This window comes from Aspergillus brasiliensis (assembly GCF_001889945.1).
Source record: "Aspergillus brasiliensis CBS 101740 unplaced genomic scaffold ASPBRscaffold_5, whole genome shotgun sequence".
NCBI lineage: Eukaryota > Fungi > Ascomycota > Eurotiomycetes > Eurotiales > Aspergillaceae > Aspergillus > Aspergillus brasiliensis.
This window is the reverse complement of record NW_027137446.1, coordinates 229,415-247,917: the sequence shown is the minus strand read 5'-3', so window position 1 is coordinate 247,917 and position 18,503 is coordinate 229,415. Positions and strand designations below refer to the sequence as shown.

The following is an 18,503-nucleotide window of genomic DNA, read 5'->3' as shown; positions in this document are numbered from 1 at the left end:
GGATTACTACGTCGCTGCACTGCCCCACCTATCAGGTTTCCTTGTCCACGGACCAAGACTGCCACAGTTACAAGCACCTAACAAGTAGTCCCTGAGCCGTCACACGCTGCCTGTAACAAAAGTACGAAGTAAGTCAGCTTGCTGACTATCAACATTTCACACGGCAGGCTTACTATACCAGCATTAGTTAGCTGTCAATATCGGAAGGATCATTAAACACCAACAACCGAATATCATTATCCTCTTTATGTTAACTACAACAGATCAATCCATACCATTTGTTGATTGGCAAGCATGTCGGACCTTTCATTTCTGTTTCACAAATTGTCCATTGGGCCCCATGCACAATTACTGTGTACAAGCAGCGGGCTAACTCGAATACTTTGTACAGAGAGTGAGGGGTAGATGAGGCGGAGTATCGCACGCACTAACCTCGGAACGTCCTGGTCATGATGGCTCGGCATTCTAATGAGCTATAATAAGAAGCTGGTGATGCATGTTTGGTCACACACTTGCTTGCAGGCTTGAGGTACTAAGTAGCTTCTGGTATGCATGCGAATAGCCTTGTCTGCGTAGCCGTCGGTAATATTTCGGTCTGAGTTGCCTTGCTACTACCGTGACGCTACCTCTGACTCTCTCATTTATCATTGGCCAAAATAGAAGCCAAGGGGCATCCAAGGGCCTCCTCAGGCCATTTGTAGAGAAATCCCCGAGGTTGATGTCACTGTAGGGGGAAAGGAGGGTGAGGGGTTGATTCAGCAGCCAAGTGGATACCAACACACAGTCTTCCTATCTCATTCCTTGCCAATCCTAAGCGCACTATGCCTGCTGCTTTCCCAAAGGCCACTAGAAAGGAGTCACCCACTTACTAGGGACGCTAGCTGTCATCTCGTCTATATGCATCTTCACCCGCCTGCTCTCTTCTTCTTACACAAACTAGGAAAAACTCCCACCACTTGACCCTAAGTATTAGGACTTGCCTTTCAGCAGCCCAACAACACTCACAGGGACCACCGAGTCATTAAGACCCGCGTTGGAGCGATACAACATCGGATAAAGATATGCAGGAAACGACCAGACCAAAAAGCCTCCAACCCAGACAAATCCAAGTATCCGTTCGGCGCGGGAAGCTATCCCGTTGCGGGACGGCCCGCCACGTAGAACAAGATAAGCATTGACGGCCAAATCCTCCATCATTAGGCCGAAGGCCTGCGTGCAGAAGAACTGCACCGCTCCGGAGCTAGAGGGCGATAGCCCCGACGATAGATCAATGAGAAAATGCATGAAAGCTGAGGTCGCAAACACCATTACGACTCTGGCATATCGGTCTGCCAGTGTCCCTGGCTGGAAGCGAAAGACATCGCGGGCGAGAAGGCGAGAGATTACGCGGAATTTGTGGGAATTTGATTGGTGCCATACGCGACTAGATATGATATCAATCTATACTGAACGAGGAGTAAAGAGGATGGGATTGTCTACCTCCAAAGCCTTCGCAGGCTATACGCGTCCGACAAGGCTCCATAGAAGGGAGGCCAGTCCTGCGGCTTACTCCAGTTGAGAAGAACGCTGATGAATGCGAAGAGGTAGTAGAAACCACCCTGACTGGCCAATAGGCCTATACCAGCCGCAATGCCAGAGAATATTCGAATGACGATCTCCTCTGCAGTGATTTCGGAGAGTCTCCGAAAGAAGGGCACACGAGATGCAATGAGAAAACGAGATCCCACTTTTGGGTCACCCATTGACCCGAGCACATCGAGGCCCAGGTAACTGAGGAGAATTATTCCAGCAGATCGACGGAGAAATGCAACCCGATTGTGGGTGTTGGCCTCAGGGACGTGATGTACCTGTTCAGGCGTACCAATGCATCGCGCGCTGAAGGCCGCCCAGACGCCAAAGCGCAGCCGGGCCCGGGTCGAATTTAGCGTGTCGGGCGATTTCACTGGGGAGGGGTCGACAAACTCCCACCGCGTCAACAGCCCAATATCGATATAGTGAAGCAGTAACATGACCGAATAACCACCTGCGAGGCTGGCCCATGGTGTTCGAACGAAGTATTCCAATGCGGTGGAGATACAGTGGCCAGTACATAGTGCGACAAGTACCAATGCTCCAGGCCTCAGGCTTGACAGGGCCGAGGTAAAACCCAGTGTGGTCACCACCACGGCTGTTTGAAGAGCAATTGATGCAAAAGGGTTCAAGGACATCTCTTACTCTACTGCTGGTCTTGGATCCAGTTGGCGCAAAATAATAGAGGCTGGCGGGCAACGCAGGAAGGCAACGAATGTATTGTAGGTTGAGGGAAATATTAGGCCCATTAAAAGGGGCAATAGAGCAGGGATAGTTGGGCCTACAATCAGCTAAAGTTGGTACTACAGCCAGCGGTCCAATCTACATGGTGATTGCGGTTAGTTGCAGTCTTTGGCTTCAGTATTCCATGCCAACATCTCAGTCTTTGTTGCTAGTGCTTACTCCAGACTCCACATGTCGATCAGTTACCCTACCCGTCTCATCTGAAATCGTGATTCATACTTTGGAGATTCAACGTCATGAATGAGGGTTGAGACTTACCCCAGTGCAAAGGATGGAAATAGAACAATTGAATTCTGTGGAATATCGAATCACTTTCGCCCCCACTATGGTTACTCACGGTTTTCAGACACTACTGAGCTGGGTCAGGGTATCCATCTTTCTAGGGTCGCAAATGATGCTCTCCGCAACCTCCACATATTCTTTATCGTAGCCATCTCCCCAGTCCCAGGATCTGACCTCCTCAATTGCCATTGGTATCTTTCTGAGAAATTCTCTTTCACCTGCCTCCATCTCTTCGACAGTCATTTCTTGTTCTTCAGCAGGGGGCCCATGGAAGATACATCCCTGAATAAAGCAGGCAAGGTCCATTATGACTCGATGCCGCATGCTCTGGTTGGTGGGGTGGCTAATGAGATGATGAATCATTGACAGCATATACCTGGGGGGTTTTGGAGTCAATATGCTCAAATCAGGATCGAATGTGGCTGGAACTTCAAACGTATCTTGAAGTGTGAGATGAAGAGCAGAGAGGGGATAAAGGTGGATGGGGGATTCATGTTCCATGTTTCTAGTATGAATATGGCAGAGTCCATCCCAATCCCCAAGGTAGACATTACTGCGCTTAGGCATTGCCACCTGAAGAAAACCATTCTTAGTGAGTACTTGGGAAGCAAATGTGAGGAAGTCATCAGGAACAGCCCATTCGACAGTCTAGCGAGGGCAATCAGTCTATATTTAGACAGTAGTGAGGAGATAATCTTCTGCACTTACGAGAAGAACGCTTTTCCAGCCCCACCTGAATGCAATCTGTACACCATATTCCATGACTGGAATATTGTTATCGATGAGCGCCTTCAAGGCAATGCTCACACCTGCGTCGTGCAGTTGCACCTTGTTCCATTCATCCGAAGGTCTCGGTAACTGTGCGGCTTGGGAAGATGTCAATGCAAGGGGGTCTGTCTTCGCGTGTGGAGCACTAGAGTGTGGAGGAGCAAGGTCTGTGGTTTTAGCAAGATCAGCAAATTGAGGATCAGAGATAACTCCGAAATGAAGACGACGAGAAGGCATCATACTTACCACATGTCGAAAAGCTGGAAACATCTAGCGCTGAAGCAACTGCGGCAGTATTGGAGTCTTCAGAGGACATGCATGGTTTGTCAGACAAGGTCAACAGAGGTGTTGTGGGAGCCATCAAGACTGACCTGTTACGCGAACAGCTGGCCAGTAGATACAAAAAGATATTTTGAGGCTTTTGTTCTGGTGTGAAAAGTCTGCAGACCAAAAGCTTAAGGTTACTATATAGCTCAAAGAAGACCGTGTCACATGTATTAATTCCTCTTCGCAAAAAGCGATTAAGCATCAAGCATCTAATTGGAAGCTACCTTGCAAATGCATAGACTTGGCTGCATCTGTTACGAATGACAGGTTGAATGAAGTCAGGCTGGTTACTACATCGGAAGCTTCCGCTTAGGCAATCTTCCAGTCCTATACAATATGGAGTCTTATACCTACAATTGTAATTTAGCTTTTTAATTTATTCAAGAGTTTACTTGATTTATTACGTTTATACATTTGATTTGCTTGTTGGGAACCCGTAGATTTTCTATATACTCATATTAAGCGGATGTAACCAAGACTTCCAAGCTAACCAGCTGTTCATAATTTCGACCATACACGTTGACTGGCCCGCTAAACAGGAGTTCACCTATTCAAGCTCACTCGATAGTAATCATCATAGTAAAGATAGTAAAAACATCATCATATTACTTATATCGTATTTTATGGAGAAATAAAATCTCATCTATATCCATTCCTATCTCCATCCCGAACCACATTAGAACTTTCCGTAGTTATCTCCACCTTTACATCCTTGAATATCCTCACTCCACTATGCGTACTACCCCCGTTTTCGGCAAGCTCAATATCATCCTGTAACTGCGTAAGGCCCTCCTTTCGACGGCTTCGGGACGTGCCTTTCCCAGTATAATCATAAGTGTAGCCCATATAACGACGGGCAAGACTGCTGTTTTCACCGATCAACCGGGGGGCGTAGCGACGCAGGAAGTTGCGGAGGAAAGGGAGGCAGCTGCAGATGATGGCGAAGTTGGCTTCGATGTTGCTAGAATTATGTTATTATAGGGCAGGAAGAGAGGCAGAGGTAAGGGCACTACTTACATCCATAAATCTGGTCGACCGATATTGTACGTTGGATCGGAGGAATTGAGAAAGGGAATCAAAGTGATCAGGCGGATGATGCCGGTGACGAGAGTTCTATCTAGTCAGCGAATGACGTGGGATGGTGGTGGAATACTAACGCGCAGCCAACCATGAACATCAACAAGAGGCCCAGCTTCTGTATTCCCGGCATGTTCAGCCCCAACACTGTTGGAATGGGTACCAGAATCAACGCAATATCGGAGATGATGTTCAACACAGCCGTAGCAACGTACAGCGCGTATTGATCAACACATGTCCCCGTCACTGATAGATCCCACGCTTTCTGGATCGGATGGCAACCGAAAATAAAGGCCATGACGAGCGCAAAGCTGTAGCTACTGACCACGAACGCGATGCCGTATAGAATCCATTGCTGGTAGCGTTGGTGGCATAGAATGCGATAGTAGAGGATGATGAGACTGACTTTCGCGAGGGCGAGGGCGGGGACGTAGACGATGGCTGCGGAGAGGACGACCTAGGTACATTAACTTGGGTAAGTATTAGAAGTTTAGAGGACATACCTTGATGTAGACTTCATAGACTGCAGGCGTCACGTTCCAAAAGTGGACACCCATGCCACCATGTTTGTATCCATCTAACATGTTAGTAGGATGGTAGCCAATGGCAATAGATACTTACAAATGGAGCATGCTTGGGTGCTCACAGAAAACACCTGGATGCAATTAGTGGGAATATCTTCAATTGTTGTGGCAGCCTACCCAGGCAAGTATAATGGACACTATAGCAGTCAGACATGTCCACCATTGATACGACTAGCATACGTACCATCATCCCATCCGAATTTATGCAACAAATGTGCTTTGGTATACACTCGCAAGACTAGGCAGCTAGTGCTGATAATTAAGCCCGTCGATATCACCGCCATGTTGGCCGTATACAAATGGCGATGGGAATAGTCAAAATCGTACGTCTCCCCAGGGGGAGGGTCCGCCATTGTAGTAATGGCCATTCTGAAGTGGCATTGAAGGCCAAATGCCTCTCACTGAAGCCTCACTGTCATAAAGCATAGAAGGGTTCCAGAAGGGAGCTTATACTGCTATGGAATGACCCCTGAGGGATGGCAAGGTCTAGTCGGACTATACGGAGTAGTACAGGCAGGATAGAGAAAAATTTGCAATTGTTCCATTTTTGTTTTTCCTGCTCTTCCTCTTCGTGGATAAGCGTATTGTCTGCGCTCAATGGATTCCAACACTGACTGTGCTAACGAAAGCTTATGCACGCTCTCCCAAGACGACAAGGATATGCGCATCCTTCGTTAACCGTGGCGAATTGGACCACATACCGTAAATTGCTGTGATTAACAAAGAACAATCCGGCCAAGGTCGGGGTACTCTCCCCGGTTGCAAGGATAGTGTCATCCTTGTGGAGCGGGTTTACTCCGTAATATGCCATTGCCATCGCCTCCAGCCGTCTTTCCGGGCCACAGCCTGGCCTTCCAGAGGCCCGAGAGTCGGCGGGGATAGGAGTGGAAAGGATCGGTGGTGGAGCCCCAAGTAGAGGCGAACGATCAGACCGTGCTAGTATCCTAGTTCGGATCGCGTTGAAACGGCTCGTGCTGACTTCAATATCGGCTCCACTACGATGCCGGTTGACTGCGCCGCAAATTTTAGAGGCACTAACAGAAGCACTAATTTCCGTGTAAAATAGCGCAGCCTAGCAAGGCGAAATGAGGGGGTGGAGCATGTGTTGTTTTAGGTCTCATCTATCCCGTTCATTTTGGTGCTCTACTATACACAAATTCGCTTCAACTAGTCATAATTCTTGAACTCAATGCTGCTTAGACCTGACTGATCTTAAAGCCACCTGGGACCTGTACCTGGAACACCCCATCGGGATCGTACTGTTTGGCCACGCGGGAGATGAACTCGACATTTTCCTCGCCGTAACCCTTGAGAGGATTCTGCGACTTGTCGGCGTAATTGAGATAAACGTATTCGTTGTGGGCCCCAATCGACTTGGCGTATTCGTCGACCTCCTCCAAAATCGACCGGCCAAGGCCGATGAAGAGATCGTCATCGCTTGCATCATCCCAGGAGTAGTCGAATAGTATTTCTGCAAACGGATTAGTGCTGCGCTTGAAATGAGGTCGTCGGGTCACATACGGATCAAATTCTCGTCAAACCGCTCCAAGCCTAAGACATTGCCACCCTTCTCCACGCTGTGCTGAGCGAAAAGCTTGGGCCAGGGTTGGATGATGGTATCCATGGCCCAGTAATCACTTTTGACATGGGCCGCCTTGGCCTTTTCAATGTTGTTGTTGTGCAGGTCGATCGCCTTGCGAAGGACTTTGACGTCGTTCTTGTACGTACCGGTTGTGAAGATATCCCTGACTTGTTAGCGACCGACAAATGGCTGTATGTTGAAGAATGGCTTACCGGTAGCCCGCCGCCTGAACCAGCTCTTGCGTCAGGTTGTAAATTGTAGCAAACCGCATCGTGTCGGTGGTGTTTGGAATACTCGTGAATTCCTGGAATGCAGGCGCAAAGGCAACAGGCTTGGTGTATTCCAGTGCATCGGCGATGATGTTTTGTCCCGTTGTTGAGCTGTACTCCCACATTCCAATCCAGGATGCGTAGGGGTCATTGTGAATGTTGTTGGTGAAGTTGACAGCGGCCGAGAGCTGCCGGGCAGTGGTTGAATTATCATAGACAACCAGTCCACCCCAGAGCATATCATGAGGTAACGTCCTGAGGTCATACTTTGTGACAACTCCGAAGTTGATCGAGCCACCCTTTAACGCTTTGTACAGATCGGGATGACTGGTTCGGTTGGCGTTGACGACGGATCCGCTGGCAAGGACGACTTCAAAGTTCTCGATATTGTCGCAGGCGAAGCCTACACGTGCGGTGTAGAAGGTATTTCCACCTAGTATAGAGCATTAGGCATGCAACCACTTACTAGGATTGAGAGAGGGGGGGGGAATGGGAAGGACAGGGAGGGCAGGAGAGAGTGGGAGAAGAGCTGAAGAGGGAGAAAATAAGGAGGAGAGGGAGGAGAGGGGAGAGGATGAGGATGAGGATGAATCTTACCTCCGATCAGGAATCCTCCCACGCCAACCGGTCCACCGCGTCCTCCAGGCACAGTGACTCCGTAGGGATCAAGAGCCTTGTAAACCGCCTGCCAGCGCGCCCCCGGTTGGATAGATGCAACACCTTTATCCTTGTGGTATGTGGTGCTGTTCATCATGGAGAGATCAATGGTAACACCCTGCCCGATGTCCGCTGCACCAGGCCAGGTGGTATGGCCACCACTGCGCACAGCAAATGGGCATTGCGTTTCGCCAGTTTGGGTAAGAGTCGAGACAATGAGCGAGACATCCTCTGTAGAGTGCGGCTGCACAATACACGTGGGATCGAGCTGAACATTCACTGCGAAGTAGGATGCCACGGACTCATTGTATGCTGCGCTGGTAGGGTAAAAGACTTGGTTACGCAGGGATGTTGCTTGAAGAGCGGAGCACTAAGAACAAGACTATTAGTACTCTCATGTTTTACTGAAGATGAGCCACATACACAAAGTTGCGTAGTACCAAGCCCGAGGCTGGCCTCGGGCAGAATGCTGAGAACAGGGACTGCCGCACTGGAGACCTTCATGTTTGAGTTCGCTTGTTGAAACGCTTGGGTTTTCTCCGACAGCGTCCCTCGAGGATGGCTGCACCCTTATAATATCAGTCGAAGCCTCACACTAGATGGCTGCGGAAAACTTCTGCCATTAGTGCATTTTCCTAGCGGATACTACTTGCCTGTACATGGCCATACACGAGGCAAGTCTGCCGTATGGCACGATTGTCTTCGGAGTAGCCAGGACGGAGTGTATAGAGTTGTCCTGTGGAGCAGGTCGTTTTGAAGCGAAGGAGTTCGTGCGAATCCCTATGTGAGCGTGTCGATCAATTGCCGTTCGCGTGGTCAGACATGCTGGCAGGCCCAAACTGGCAATTGCACCGGTGGTTCAGATTGTCTACTAATGAAGTAACTAAGTGAGGGTTGAATTGACGGCTGGACGGCCCGGACAGTGGGTCTCCTATTGACAGTCGCACTCTTCTTCGCAGTGGAGCGCCCTTATATAGTGGGAAAGCTAGTTGGCAGCGTACTAGAATTTAGTGTTGTCCATCGAGCGGACGGGGAAACCAAACCCGGAGAATCAAACAGCCGCCTCGCCAGTCTCTTTAACATGCAATGGTTGAAACTGGGGGAAAACCTGTTGAGCATGCTTTGGTGCGTAGTTACAGGTCAAAAGCAGAGCCGGGGGCTAATTCCCTCTACTTCAACTCTGCTACTGAATCAACCTAATGCAGTCGAGCCTGTTTCTTGCTACTGCCATGGATACTTATCCTGCAGTCTGCCACTAAGAATCTACGGACCTTGTGTCTAACAAGCGGTAATCTACCAGCATCTAGCCACCACAACACATGGGGTTTTGCCGAATGAAGCCAGTTTGGTAGAATAGGTTACATCCGGTGGGCAGTTCCGGAGCCAAACAGGAGAATTGATTGCAAAGTGGAGAACTGGTAGGAGGAAGCGGTCGGGGGCAGACACGGGCCTGATGAGAAGGCGAGAGCTGGCAGAACTTCGGAGATGCGACGGTGATGGTGGACCCGGGGAGGGGGAAAGAATGCAGGACGAGTACAGAGTGCAAGTCAACGTCCTTGTTCTTGGGTGGATTTCCACGACTCTGTCAGTTAGGTGATCAGGCATGTGTTTCGTGCCTTCATTGGCCGCTATCCCTGCATTCGCGGGAAACTTCTGTATGGGTGAATCACTTTTTCTCTCTAGCCACGTCCTTAGTTTTCGGCATTATCCATCTTATTGAGTAATAGTCTTGTGCATCTTCCTTCTTAAATGGACCCAGACATGGTGGCTGAGAGTGTATGTTTCTCGGACTTCATATGCCTATATGATTCGTACTTGGTAAGTGCGACCCTATTCAACGATTGCTCCTGGTGAGCCAAAACAAAACACTCGTCGTCGGCGCCTTCGTGCCGGTATTCGTACGATCAACCCTCTGAGAATGACTTGGTTTGGAATCAGGCTTATGCGGCCTTCTTCATTTTATCCGAGCTTGCAAGTCTCCTCGCACCGTAGCGGATAACATTCCTAGGTATTTATATCCTGGGACTGGAGTTCCAGCACTCCCCAAGGTCATTAGACAGCCCTGCTGCCGTCGTTGTCGTCACCAGCGCAAAGCTTTAAAGCTGACTGTGAAGCTAAGATAAGACTGAAGGTGCTGCATCAGTAACAGGCTATCTGCAAGCCTCTCGGGGCCTTGAAGACTTGACCAGGATATTTTCAGTATTGCGATAGGAGTTCGCATAGATTCAGAGCCCATAGTATCGGGGGAGCTTCCTCCGTCATCCGAGCGGCAGGTGCAGGCGGCGGAAAACAAACAGTGCAAACATCCCATCTTATCAAAAAAGTTTCCAATCTCAACTGCGAAAGTTGATCAGTGAACTGCAGACGCCCCGACCCTGTACCTGTCGCCGGTGCCGCAATGCTCTCCTGATTGTACGGGCGCGCGAGAGAGAGAAGGGGAATGATCTCATCATCCTCCCCAATCCCATGCCCGTGGTGCGGTTGCCTCTTGGCCTTTCTATTCTCCGATCATGAGCAGCCCAAATCCATATGAACCAGAGGAAGACGACGACGACACATCGGATTACAAGCTCGAGATCAAGCATTCGCAAACAAGCGCCCCGTTACCGGTTCCTCCGTCAGCTGGTCCCACTTCGTCGACAACATATCCACCCGTGCAAACGTCGAAAACGGAGCGCAGATCAGGCACGCGGGCCCAGGCGCTAGAAGATTTACAATCATCGCTCTCTAGGGAATCTGTGGAGGCATACTCCAGCGTGCTTGCGGACATAATCGAAGATCATGCTCCCGTCCCTACGATCGACGGTGGTGAAAACCACAATACTACGCAGAATGGCATCGTGACGTGGACTCCAAAGGAAAAGGAGGTTCTATACCATATTTTGGATAGGAAGGGCAAGGATGGGATCCAAGAAATTGCCCGTCAGCTTGGCTCGAAATCTGAGCTCGAAGTTCAGGATCATTTGAACCTGCTCCATACAGGCCTGCAGAGACAGCACCTGAAGCATCGTCATACGAGGACGATCATCCTAGGTGAAGTTCCCGCAGCAGCTGAAATAAGCAAGGAATGTTGCGATGAGCTCGATCAGTATGCTGAGTTGGTTTCGATGGAAGAGCAAATGGCGGAAGATGTCGCTGGGAAGCTGAAGCATCAAGACCTGTGGATCATTGATCGGGAAACAGCAGAAGAGCTTGCGCAAGAAACCAAGTCCCAGGGCCCCGATCCAAGTGCTAGCTCCAGTGCGCATCTAACGGCCGAGCTCTTCAATATGAGAAAGTGGATCCGGCTGTCGGAACGCTTCTTCATGAATTTCGGCGGTGCACGACTGGAAGACAACTGGGCCAATGTAGCTTTTGCAGATGAGACACCGTCCATGACTGCGGACGCTTTTGCGGATTTTTACGCCTTGACGGTCAGCTTGACCCGTCGCCTTGTTCAATCGTCTCTTTTCTTTGCAATGTCAAGGTTGCGAAACATGCGACAAACTGGCAATCAAAAGGCGAACGTCGTGAGGTCTCGCGATGTTAAGACTGCGCTGGACGTGCTCAACATGCAACGGGACCGTTCCGACTACTGGGTCGGCCTGGCGCGGCGATGCAGTCTAAAGGTCGAAGATTCTCGCCATCGAAAGGGGTGGAAAGCAGTGCACATGGAGCACGACGAGGTTGAGGACATCTTGTCTGGGAAGCTACCTCTTGGCTCGAAGCCTGGTGAACGAAGTGCATCGAGAGGGCGATCGGGAAGTCGTGCGCCAGAAACTATGACAGACGTTGAGGACGCAAATTACAGTGACGATGAGTTCGAATCATCCTCCACGGCATCATCCGTGCTCTCTTCGCCTATGTTATCTCCAGTTGAAGAACAACCAGTTGACCCAGAGGACGACCATGCTGAACAGATTGATGGACAGAGGAGCCGTCTCGAAGAAATGAACCTATGGAAGCTCATTGGTGAGCCACCTCCACAGCCCCTCGAAGCCCAAATTCAGGAGTACGAAGCGCAAGATTCTATCCGACAGAGGCCGGCTGGTCAGCGCAAGGCAATGGAAGACTTGGTCGATTGGCGCGACAGGACGTTTTATCGTAGCGAATGGGAGGAATACGGTCATGATCTTGTGGATCTATACGATGAGCTTTCAGAAAGCCGACGGAAGAGGCGACGATTCGACCAGGATACGGATACAAAGCCGGCAGGTCGGCTGGTTCCAGCTCCTGATCAGCCAAGTACCGGCCTCCCTGACAGCCACGTTGAAGGGGACAGCAATGGTGTAAAGAACGGGGAGGACTCCGTGGATGAGCCAACACCGTCCAAAACTGGAATCGAGGAGTCTCCAGAGAGAGAAGATTCGTCGACACGGGACGAGAGTCCAATATCCGAGCATGCGTCTCGCCTGATTCAGGAGCTTGAAGGTCGTCCAGATTCAAGCTATACGCCACGAAGAGGCCTGAGATCGGGGGTTATGCTAGTCCCTTCCAAGGCCACGGAAGCGGATAGTCCTCCAATTCGTCGCAGTCGTCGCCTTCGTGGGGCGATCAAGTCTGAGTTGGATATTGAGACAGCGTCTAGTGCTGACGACAATTTACCTGATCCACACCAACGAGCTGCTTCGACCGAGGATGAGGAGAGTGATGAAGAAGAGGTGCCATTGTACTCTCATCCAATGAGCCCAGCCGATCCGGTGTCGGACTGATCGAGCTTGATGGACTCGGTGTATGAATATTTTGACTGCTTTTTTCATGTCCACTTTTGTATATAATGTCTTTCGGGATACCTGCTTGCATGTTTCTATCTAGATACCTCGCCATTCCGGCTATAGAGTTTGATTTGAATAGGAGTTTGATCATGATCCTCGTTCATCTGGCATCTACCGTATTGACTGGACGGCTGGGTAATGATGGTTTCTCGATCCTGCTGCAACAATAGCAATGCAGCCAGACCACACAATATGTCCTTGCAAAAATAAGATTTTCTGTTCCCTCTACAAAGAGTATAAAGAGAAAATCAAAAGCAAAAAGGAAAGGGCCGAACGCGATTTGAACGCGTGACCTTAAGATCTGCAGTCCCACGCTCTACCCCTGAGCTACCGGCCCCTTTCTTGTTGAAAGAGAAAGCGTCTTTTTGTACTATATTGCTTTAGCAGGCTTCATAGCCTACAGAATTCCCATCCTCCTCCGTCAATGGGGGCTGTTGTGCCCTCCTGCTGGCCCGCTTGTGTTTGGTTTCCTTTGAAAAACCAACCCGCTTCTACTTTCAAATTTCTGGACTCATCATCTCTCTTAGCAGCTATTTGACTATATCACATGGTACGGATTGGTCTTACTATAACTTGCAGAGGATCATCCGCAATTGATAGGTGAGGTGGTGCACGGAATCGTATACTATGTACGTAGGTTGTGGTTCTCAATCCCTCATGTTCCATCAATTGAGGTGGATGTATATGAGTTTGTATCTATGTGCCGCGAGAAAACTTGAGACGCTACTGTAGATATGTGGGCAGCAAAAAAAAGATATTACAGGCTGTACGCTCCTAACCTGTGACGTTCAGAAATCAAAAAGCAAGGGCCAAGCGTGGATCGAACACGCGACCTAAAGATCTGCAATCTCTCGCTCGTACCACTGAGCTATTGACCCGACTTGCTTGGCAAAGTGGCAAAACTTGTGCTCTACAAGCGGGCAGTATTTCTCCGCTACAACCAGTCTACCGCACTAGATTTGTTTAGCTACCATGTCTACATGGCACATTTGGCTGGTGTATACGTTGAATCCGCTCATTATATTTGCTTTTGTTTGTACTGGAAATCTAGATAGTCCACTATTATGGATCACACTACGAGATCTGGTAGTCCTCTTTTTGGGTGTCGGCATGCCGCAGTGGTACTATATATTTTTGGCAGGTCATTGTGGTCCTTTCCTCACGCACAGGGCACGCACATAGTACAAAAGGCCTACGACTCATACAAAGAATAATGATACACAGCTACTCACAGTAGTAAGTGTATATGAGCCACCCAAAATACCCCACGTACTATCGACACAATCACGCGAAAAGCGAAGGCTACCTATCCAGGAACCCACCTACCAAAGCGGGGCACCATCAGCTTATTCCACCTCGTATAGGACTGAAACCGGGAACCCCAGAAGTTAAGAGACCTCATGACAACTGATATGGTATCTACTGGTACTTGATATCTACTATGAATAAGCATTTACTCCCAAGCATGTTATAGGCTTATAGCATACCTACACCCGTTATATAGTTAGTATTCCGCTATAAGCCAAGACACTAGGGCGACCATGCTATCAGAGATATAAGCAGATACAATCCCCGAAACCAACGCAGCCACGAACTGCAACTGCAAACGCCGACAGAGAACCCCATCACATTGTCAGATTCATGTGGAGCAATCCGCCGGCGTTCGAAAACCCGTAACCCCGACGGGGTTGATAGATCTACGGAGCTGCCTGAGCGTCTTACAAATCAAGGCACGAACAACACCGAGCATACGTCACAGAATGGTATATTTAGACATGTTGCGGCTCTCGGGCCAGTATAAAATCACTGGATGAGACATTGTGCTGCATCTCTGATTATCACGCAATTTGTCAGCAGTTCATACGGGGCGCCGAAACACCGACGTAAGCTGGCGATCAGATGGGCGGAGTAGATGGTTTCTAATCAGCATCTATGACGGAGGGGAACGGTTGCAGAAATTAGGTTATCGATCGACTAGACCAAGTATATATAAAGGGATAGATTAAATCGAAGCTAGGTGCTTATTCTGAAGAAATTCTCATACTTCAGAAATCTACATCGAGCAAAAACAACCTCCACCAGTACAACATCTACCACATCAGTGACCACAGCCATACAAAATGTCTCTCAAGCCCATCACCCTCTACGGCCACACCATGGGCCCTAACCCCTGGAAAGTGGTCATGGTTCTTGAAGAACTCGAACTTCCCTACAAGACAACATACATATCAATTACAGAAGTTAAAAAAGAACCATATGTCTCAGTGAATCCCAACGGCCGCGTCCCCGCCATCGAGGACCCCAACACAGGGATCACCCTGTGGGAGTCAGGCGCCATCATCGAGTATCTCATTGAGACATACGATAAAGACAACAAGATTAGCTTCCAGGCTGGAACCCCCGAGTACTTCCAAGCCAAACAGTGGCTCCACTTCCAGATGAGTGGACAAGGCCCGTACTTCGGTCAGGCTGTTTGGTTCCGGAGACACCACCCTGAAGTGGTTCCTAGCGCCCAGGAGAGGTACAAGAACGAGGCTCTTCGGGTGTCAGGAGTGTTAGACAAGGTCCTTAAAGACAGGGAATACCTGGTTGGCGGACGCTATAGCTATGCAGACGCCTCATTTGTGCAGTGGTACAATGTTTTTGAGTACGCTACAGATGGTGATGTTGATTTGGAGAAGGAGTTCCCGAATCTCTACTCCTGGCTAGAGAGAATCAAAGCAAGGCCGGCTATTACCAAGACCGCCAAGCTGCAGAAAGAGGCTATTGCGAATGAGAAACCTTGAAGAGTTGGACGGGCAGCATCTCATTCGGGGTGTCTATCGGGGACTGTAGAAGTCATTGCAAACTGGTTTCATGATCACGAGAAGGTCCGGAGATGGGACCATGTATGTAGTAGTATAATAATTCCATGAGCAGTCGGTAACATTGCTTATGTCAAAGACATTCTGCAAGTAGAGCGTAGAATAGAGATTGCGACGTCAAAACAGACTAGGAACTGGTAGAGAATAGTAGATCGATATGTGGAGAGCGAAAAAGCTCCATCCGCGATGGGGAAGAGCCCGATAGCGACTAGACCTAATTCGGCTAGCGCACCTGAGAGTCTTGGCGCGAGTTTTTGGAGCGTCGGTCCGTGTCGCGACAGTCGCTCTGCCTCCAAGCCACCCTCATCCATCAATCTCTCGTCGCTGTCTGGTGGAGCCATCCACCCCCATTATACCTTGGATAACCCGACTACATTTTAATCCTACCTCTCGATCAATTAGAGGGCTGCGCCTGCGCCCTGACTACCTTTCTTCTGAGCAGAGTCAAGATCCCTTGCTCTCTGCCACTCGCGACCTCAGCTTCCCGTCGTCGACTGTCGAGCCAACAAGATGGAGGACAACCAGGTTCTGTCTGGTGGCGCCACTGAGGATGCTCAGGCTATTAACGTGGCACAGGATGCCCCAGGTGATGTGATCACCACTTCCGGTGCGTTCTACCCTCTTTCCGCCCCTAAGGGGATTGGAGCTTGCCAACATTCGCAATCGTGACACCCAGGATCGCAATCGCATCAGGGATCTCCTGAGAAAATGACCGAGACTGTTCCGGATACTGATAACCCGCTAGATGCCCCCGCTTCACCCAAGCCCCAGAATGCCGATGGCGAACCCGAGGATGAAGAGATGGGCGGCACTGAGACGGAGACGAAGAAGGAGACCGATGGAGGCGAGGATCTCGCTGATGTTACCGCTCAGTCCGGCGCTGAAGGTGCTACAGATGAACAGCCGGCGCAGGCCAAGGCGTCCATTGAGGCCTCCGCGCGCTCACATCTCGTTTCGCAAACCCACGCCATCATCCTCCCCAGCTACTCCACCTGGTTCGACATGCACCTCATCCATCCGATCGAGAAGAAAGCTCTGGCAGAGTTCTTCAACGGCAGAAACCGTAGCAAGACCCCTGCAGTTTACAAAGATTACCGTGACTTCATGATCAACACCTACCGCCTGAACCCCATCGAGTACCTCACAGTCACTGCGTGCCGCCGCAACCTTGCCGGAGACGTGTGTGCGATCATGCGTGTGCACTCCTTCCTGGAACAATGGGGTCTCATCAACTACCAGGTAAGTATCTGCCCAGTGCGGATCTGAGGCTTGAGTTGCTGATGTCTTGACTCAGGTGGATCCCCAAACGCGTCCGTCCAACATCGGCCCTCCTTTCACCGGTCATTTCCGAGTGATCGCCGATACTCCCAGAGGCCTCCAACCATTCCAGCCCGGACCCAACCATTTCGTCAAGCCTGGCAAGCCTCTGCCGGCTACGGATCGTGCAGCATCAGCCACTCCGGCTGCCAAGGCCGATCTGAACCTCGAGATCCGTCGCAATGTGTATGATGACAAGGGCAAGGAGATCACACCTGCCACGGAGGACAAAGACAAGCAGACCAACGGCGAAGGCTCAACGGCCAACGGTACGACGGGAGATTCGACCAAGGCGATGGAGAGCGCTGCCAAGGAGCCGAGAAAGAAGTTCAACTGCTTCTCATGCGGCATCGATTGTACTCGCCTCAGATTCCACTACGCCAAGGCAACACCCGCAACGGCCAACCCAGCCGCACCTGACAACAAGTACGACCTGTGCCCCAACTGTTTCCTGCAGGGACGGATGCCTTCTAGCCACAGTGCTTCAGACTTCGTCAAGCTCGAAGACAGCCCATACTCGATTGCCCCCGACCGGGATGCTCCGTGGTCCGATTCGGAACTTGTGCTGCTGCTGGAGGGATTGGAGAACTTTGACGACAACTGGGAACAGATCGCCACTCACGTTGGATCCAGGACAAAGGAGGAGTGCGTGATGAAGTTCCTGCAGCTGGAGATCGAAGACAAGTACCTAGACGATATGCCTGAGGTTCGGGCGGGCAATGGGCGGGAGCCTATCAGCCAAGCCGAGAACCCTGTCCTGTCCGTGGTCGCTTTCCTTGCACAGATGGCCGAGCCTGCTGTGGCGGCAGCTGCCGCCGGCCGCTCCGTGGAGGAGATCCGCAAGGAATTGAGGAAGCAGCTTGAGAAGGGCTCTGGAGCTCAAGACAAGGGCAAGGAGAAGGAGGGCAGCGCGACAGTCAAGGCTGAGGATTCCATGGAAGTGGACTCTGCTCGGGAGGAAGCAACCGAGCAAGCCGTCGGGGTTGCTGGTTCCGACAAGAAGGCTTCCCTTCCCACCGTGGCTCTTGCCGCCTCCGCTGCTCGTGCTGGTGCCCTGGCTTCTCACGAAGAACGGGAAATGACCCGTCTGGTCTCATCAGCTGTCAACGTTACCCTCCAGAAGTTCGAGATCAAGCTGCAGCAGTTCAACGAGATGGAGGAGATCATCGAAGCTGAACGCCGGGAGCTCGAGCTTGCTCGCCAGCAGCTCTTCCTCGACCGCATGGCCTTCAAGAAGCGTGTCAAGGAGGTCCAGGATACTCTGCAGGCTGTCAGCCTTCGGGGCCCCGGTGAGGAGACCAACAACATGCTCGCCGATGCTGCCACGACTGGGATCGGAAACCGCTATAACTTCCAACCGGCAGGAGGTGACGTTAGAGGCGTGCAGCCGCTGAGTGCAGAAACAGGCGCTGACTACAAGACGTTGGACCTGTAATGTACCTAAGAAAAAGGGAATGTTTCGCCAATGATGACATGCTTTTTCGGACAGTTGGAGAGAGAAATTCAATAACCCTTTCCTTTCATTTCTAACGACCGGACGAAGGAGCCGAACGGGGTTGCTTTCTTTTCAATAATATCCATTGTATTGTACAATATCATAGGGCCAGACAGGAGAGGCTATGCAGATGGGATGAATGAACTGTCAGCATGTATCTGACAGAGGCGACGGACAAACAAGATGGTAGTAAAGTGATGTGTGATGGAATGAT

At 50.4% G+C, this 18,503-nt stretch overlaps 6 protein-coding genes and 2 non-coding genes across 8 annotated transcripts; 3 read left to right on the top strand and 5 right to left on the bottom strand.

Moving 5' to 3' along the window:
- Window positions 1-489: 489 nt before the first annotated feature.
- On the bottom strand, window positions 490-2,269 carry ASPBRDRAFT_42050 (wax synthase family protein). Its single transcript, XM_067624725.1, has 2 exons — window positions 1,480-2,269; window positions 490-1,423 (listed from the first exon to the last, which is right to left on the bottom strand). Exons 1-2 carry the CDS (start codon window positions 2,205-2,207, stop codon window positions 970-972), a joined length of 1,182 nt encoding a protein of 393 aa, XP_067479608.1. The 5' UTR covers window positions 2,208-2,269; the 3' UTR covers window positions 490-969.
- Window positions 2,270-2,655: 386 nt separating this feature from the next.
- On the bottom strand, window positions 2,656-6,108 carry ASPBRDRAFT_175385 (uncharacterized protein; the record flags this gene model as incomplete). The annotated part of the gene is made up of 12 exons (XM_067619802.1): window positions 5,536-6,108; window positions 5,469-5,488; window positions 5,389-5,422; window positions 5,271-5,344; window positions 4,848-5,224; window positions 4,708-4,803; window positions 4,363-4,651; window positions 3,610-3,781; window positions 3,455-3,572; window positions 3,304-3,328; window positions 2,874-3,243; window positions 2,656-2,813 (listed from the first exon to the last, which is right to left on the bottom strand). Exons 1-12 carry the CDS (start codon window positions 5,717-5,719, stop codon window positions 2,656-2,658), a joined length of 1,917 nt encoding a protein of 638 aa, XP_067479607.1. The 5' UTR covers window positions 5,720-6,108.
- A 336-nt stretch (window positions 6,109-6,444) lies between these two features.
- On the bottom strand, window positions 6,445-8,424 carry ASPBRDRAFT_42048 (FAD-binding oxidoreductase). The gene is made up of 5 exons (XM_067624724.1): window positions 8,283-8,424; window positions 7,800-8,229; window positions 7,146-7,635; window positions 6,873-7,096; window positions 6,445-6,822 (listed from the first exon to the last, which is right to left on the bottom strand). The coding sequence occupies exons 1-5, from the start codon at window positions 8,361-8,363 to the stop codon at window positions 6,548-6,550; spliced, it is 1,500 nt and encodes a 499-aa protein (XP_067479606.1). The 5' UTR covers window positions 8,364-8,424; the 3' UTR covers window positions 6,445-6,547.
- A 1,945-nt stretch (window positions 8,425-10,369) lies between these two features.
- On the top strand, window positions 10,370-12,550 carry ASPBRDRAFT_123508 (uncharacterized protein; the record flags this gene model as incomplete). Its single annotated transcript, XM_067617610.1, has 1 exon — window positions 10,370-12,550. The coding sequence occupies one exon, from the start codon at window positions 10,370-10,372 to the stop codon at window positions 12,548-12,550; it is 2,181 nt and encodes a 726-aa protein (XP_067479605.1).
- Window positions 12,551-12,878: 328 nt separating this feature from the next.
- On the bottom strand, window positions 12,879-12,950 carry ASPBRDRAFT_t132. Its single transcript has one exon. It is a non-coding gene; the product is annotated as a tRNA-Cys (tRNA).
- Window positions 12,951-13,418: 468 nt separating this feature from the next.
- ASPBRDRAFT_t131 lies at window positions 13,419-13,491 on the bottom strand. Its single transcript has one exon. It is a non-coding gene; the product is annotated as a tRNA-Cys (tRNA).
- Window positions 13,492-14,419: 928 nt separating this feature from the next.
- ASPBRDRAFT_42045 (glutathione S-transferase family protein) lies at window positions 14,420-15,569 on the top strand. The gene has a single exon (XM_067624723.1). It carries the CDS (start codon window positions 14,734-14,736, stop codon window positions 15,397-15,399), a length of 666 nt encoding a protein of 221 aa, XP_067479604.1. The 5' UTR covers window positions 14,420-14,733; the 3' UTR covers window positions 15,400-15,569.
- Window positions 15,570-15,987: 418 nt separating this feature from the next.
- rscE (putative RSC complex subunit (RSC8)) lies at window positions 15,988-18,229 on the top strand (the record flags this gene model as incomplete). The annotated part of the gene is made up of 3 exons (XM_067627195.1): window positions 15,988-16,084; window positions 16,154-16,716; window positions 16,772-18,229. 3 exons carry the CDS (start codon window positions 15,988-15,990, stop codon window positions 18,227-18,229), a joined length of 2,118 nt encoding a protein of 705 aa, XP_067479603.1.
- Window positions 18,230-18,503: the final 274 nt, after the last annotated feature.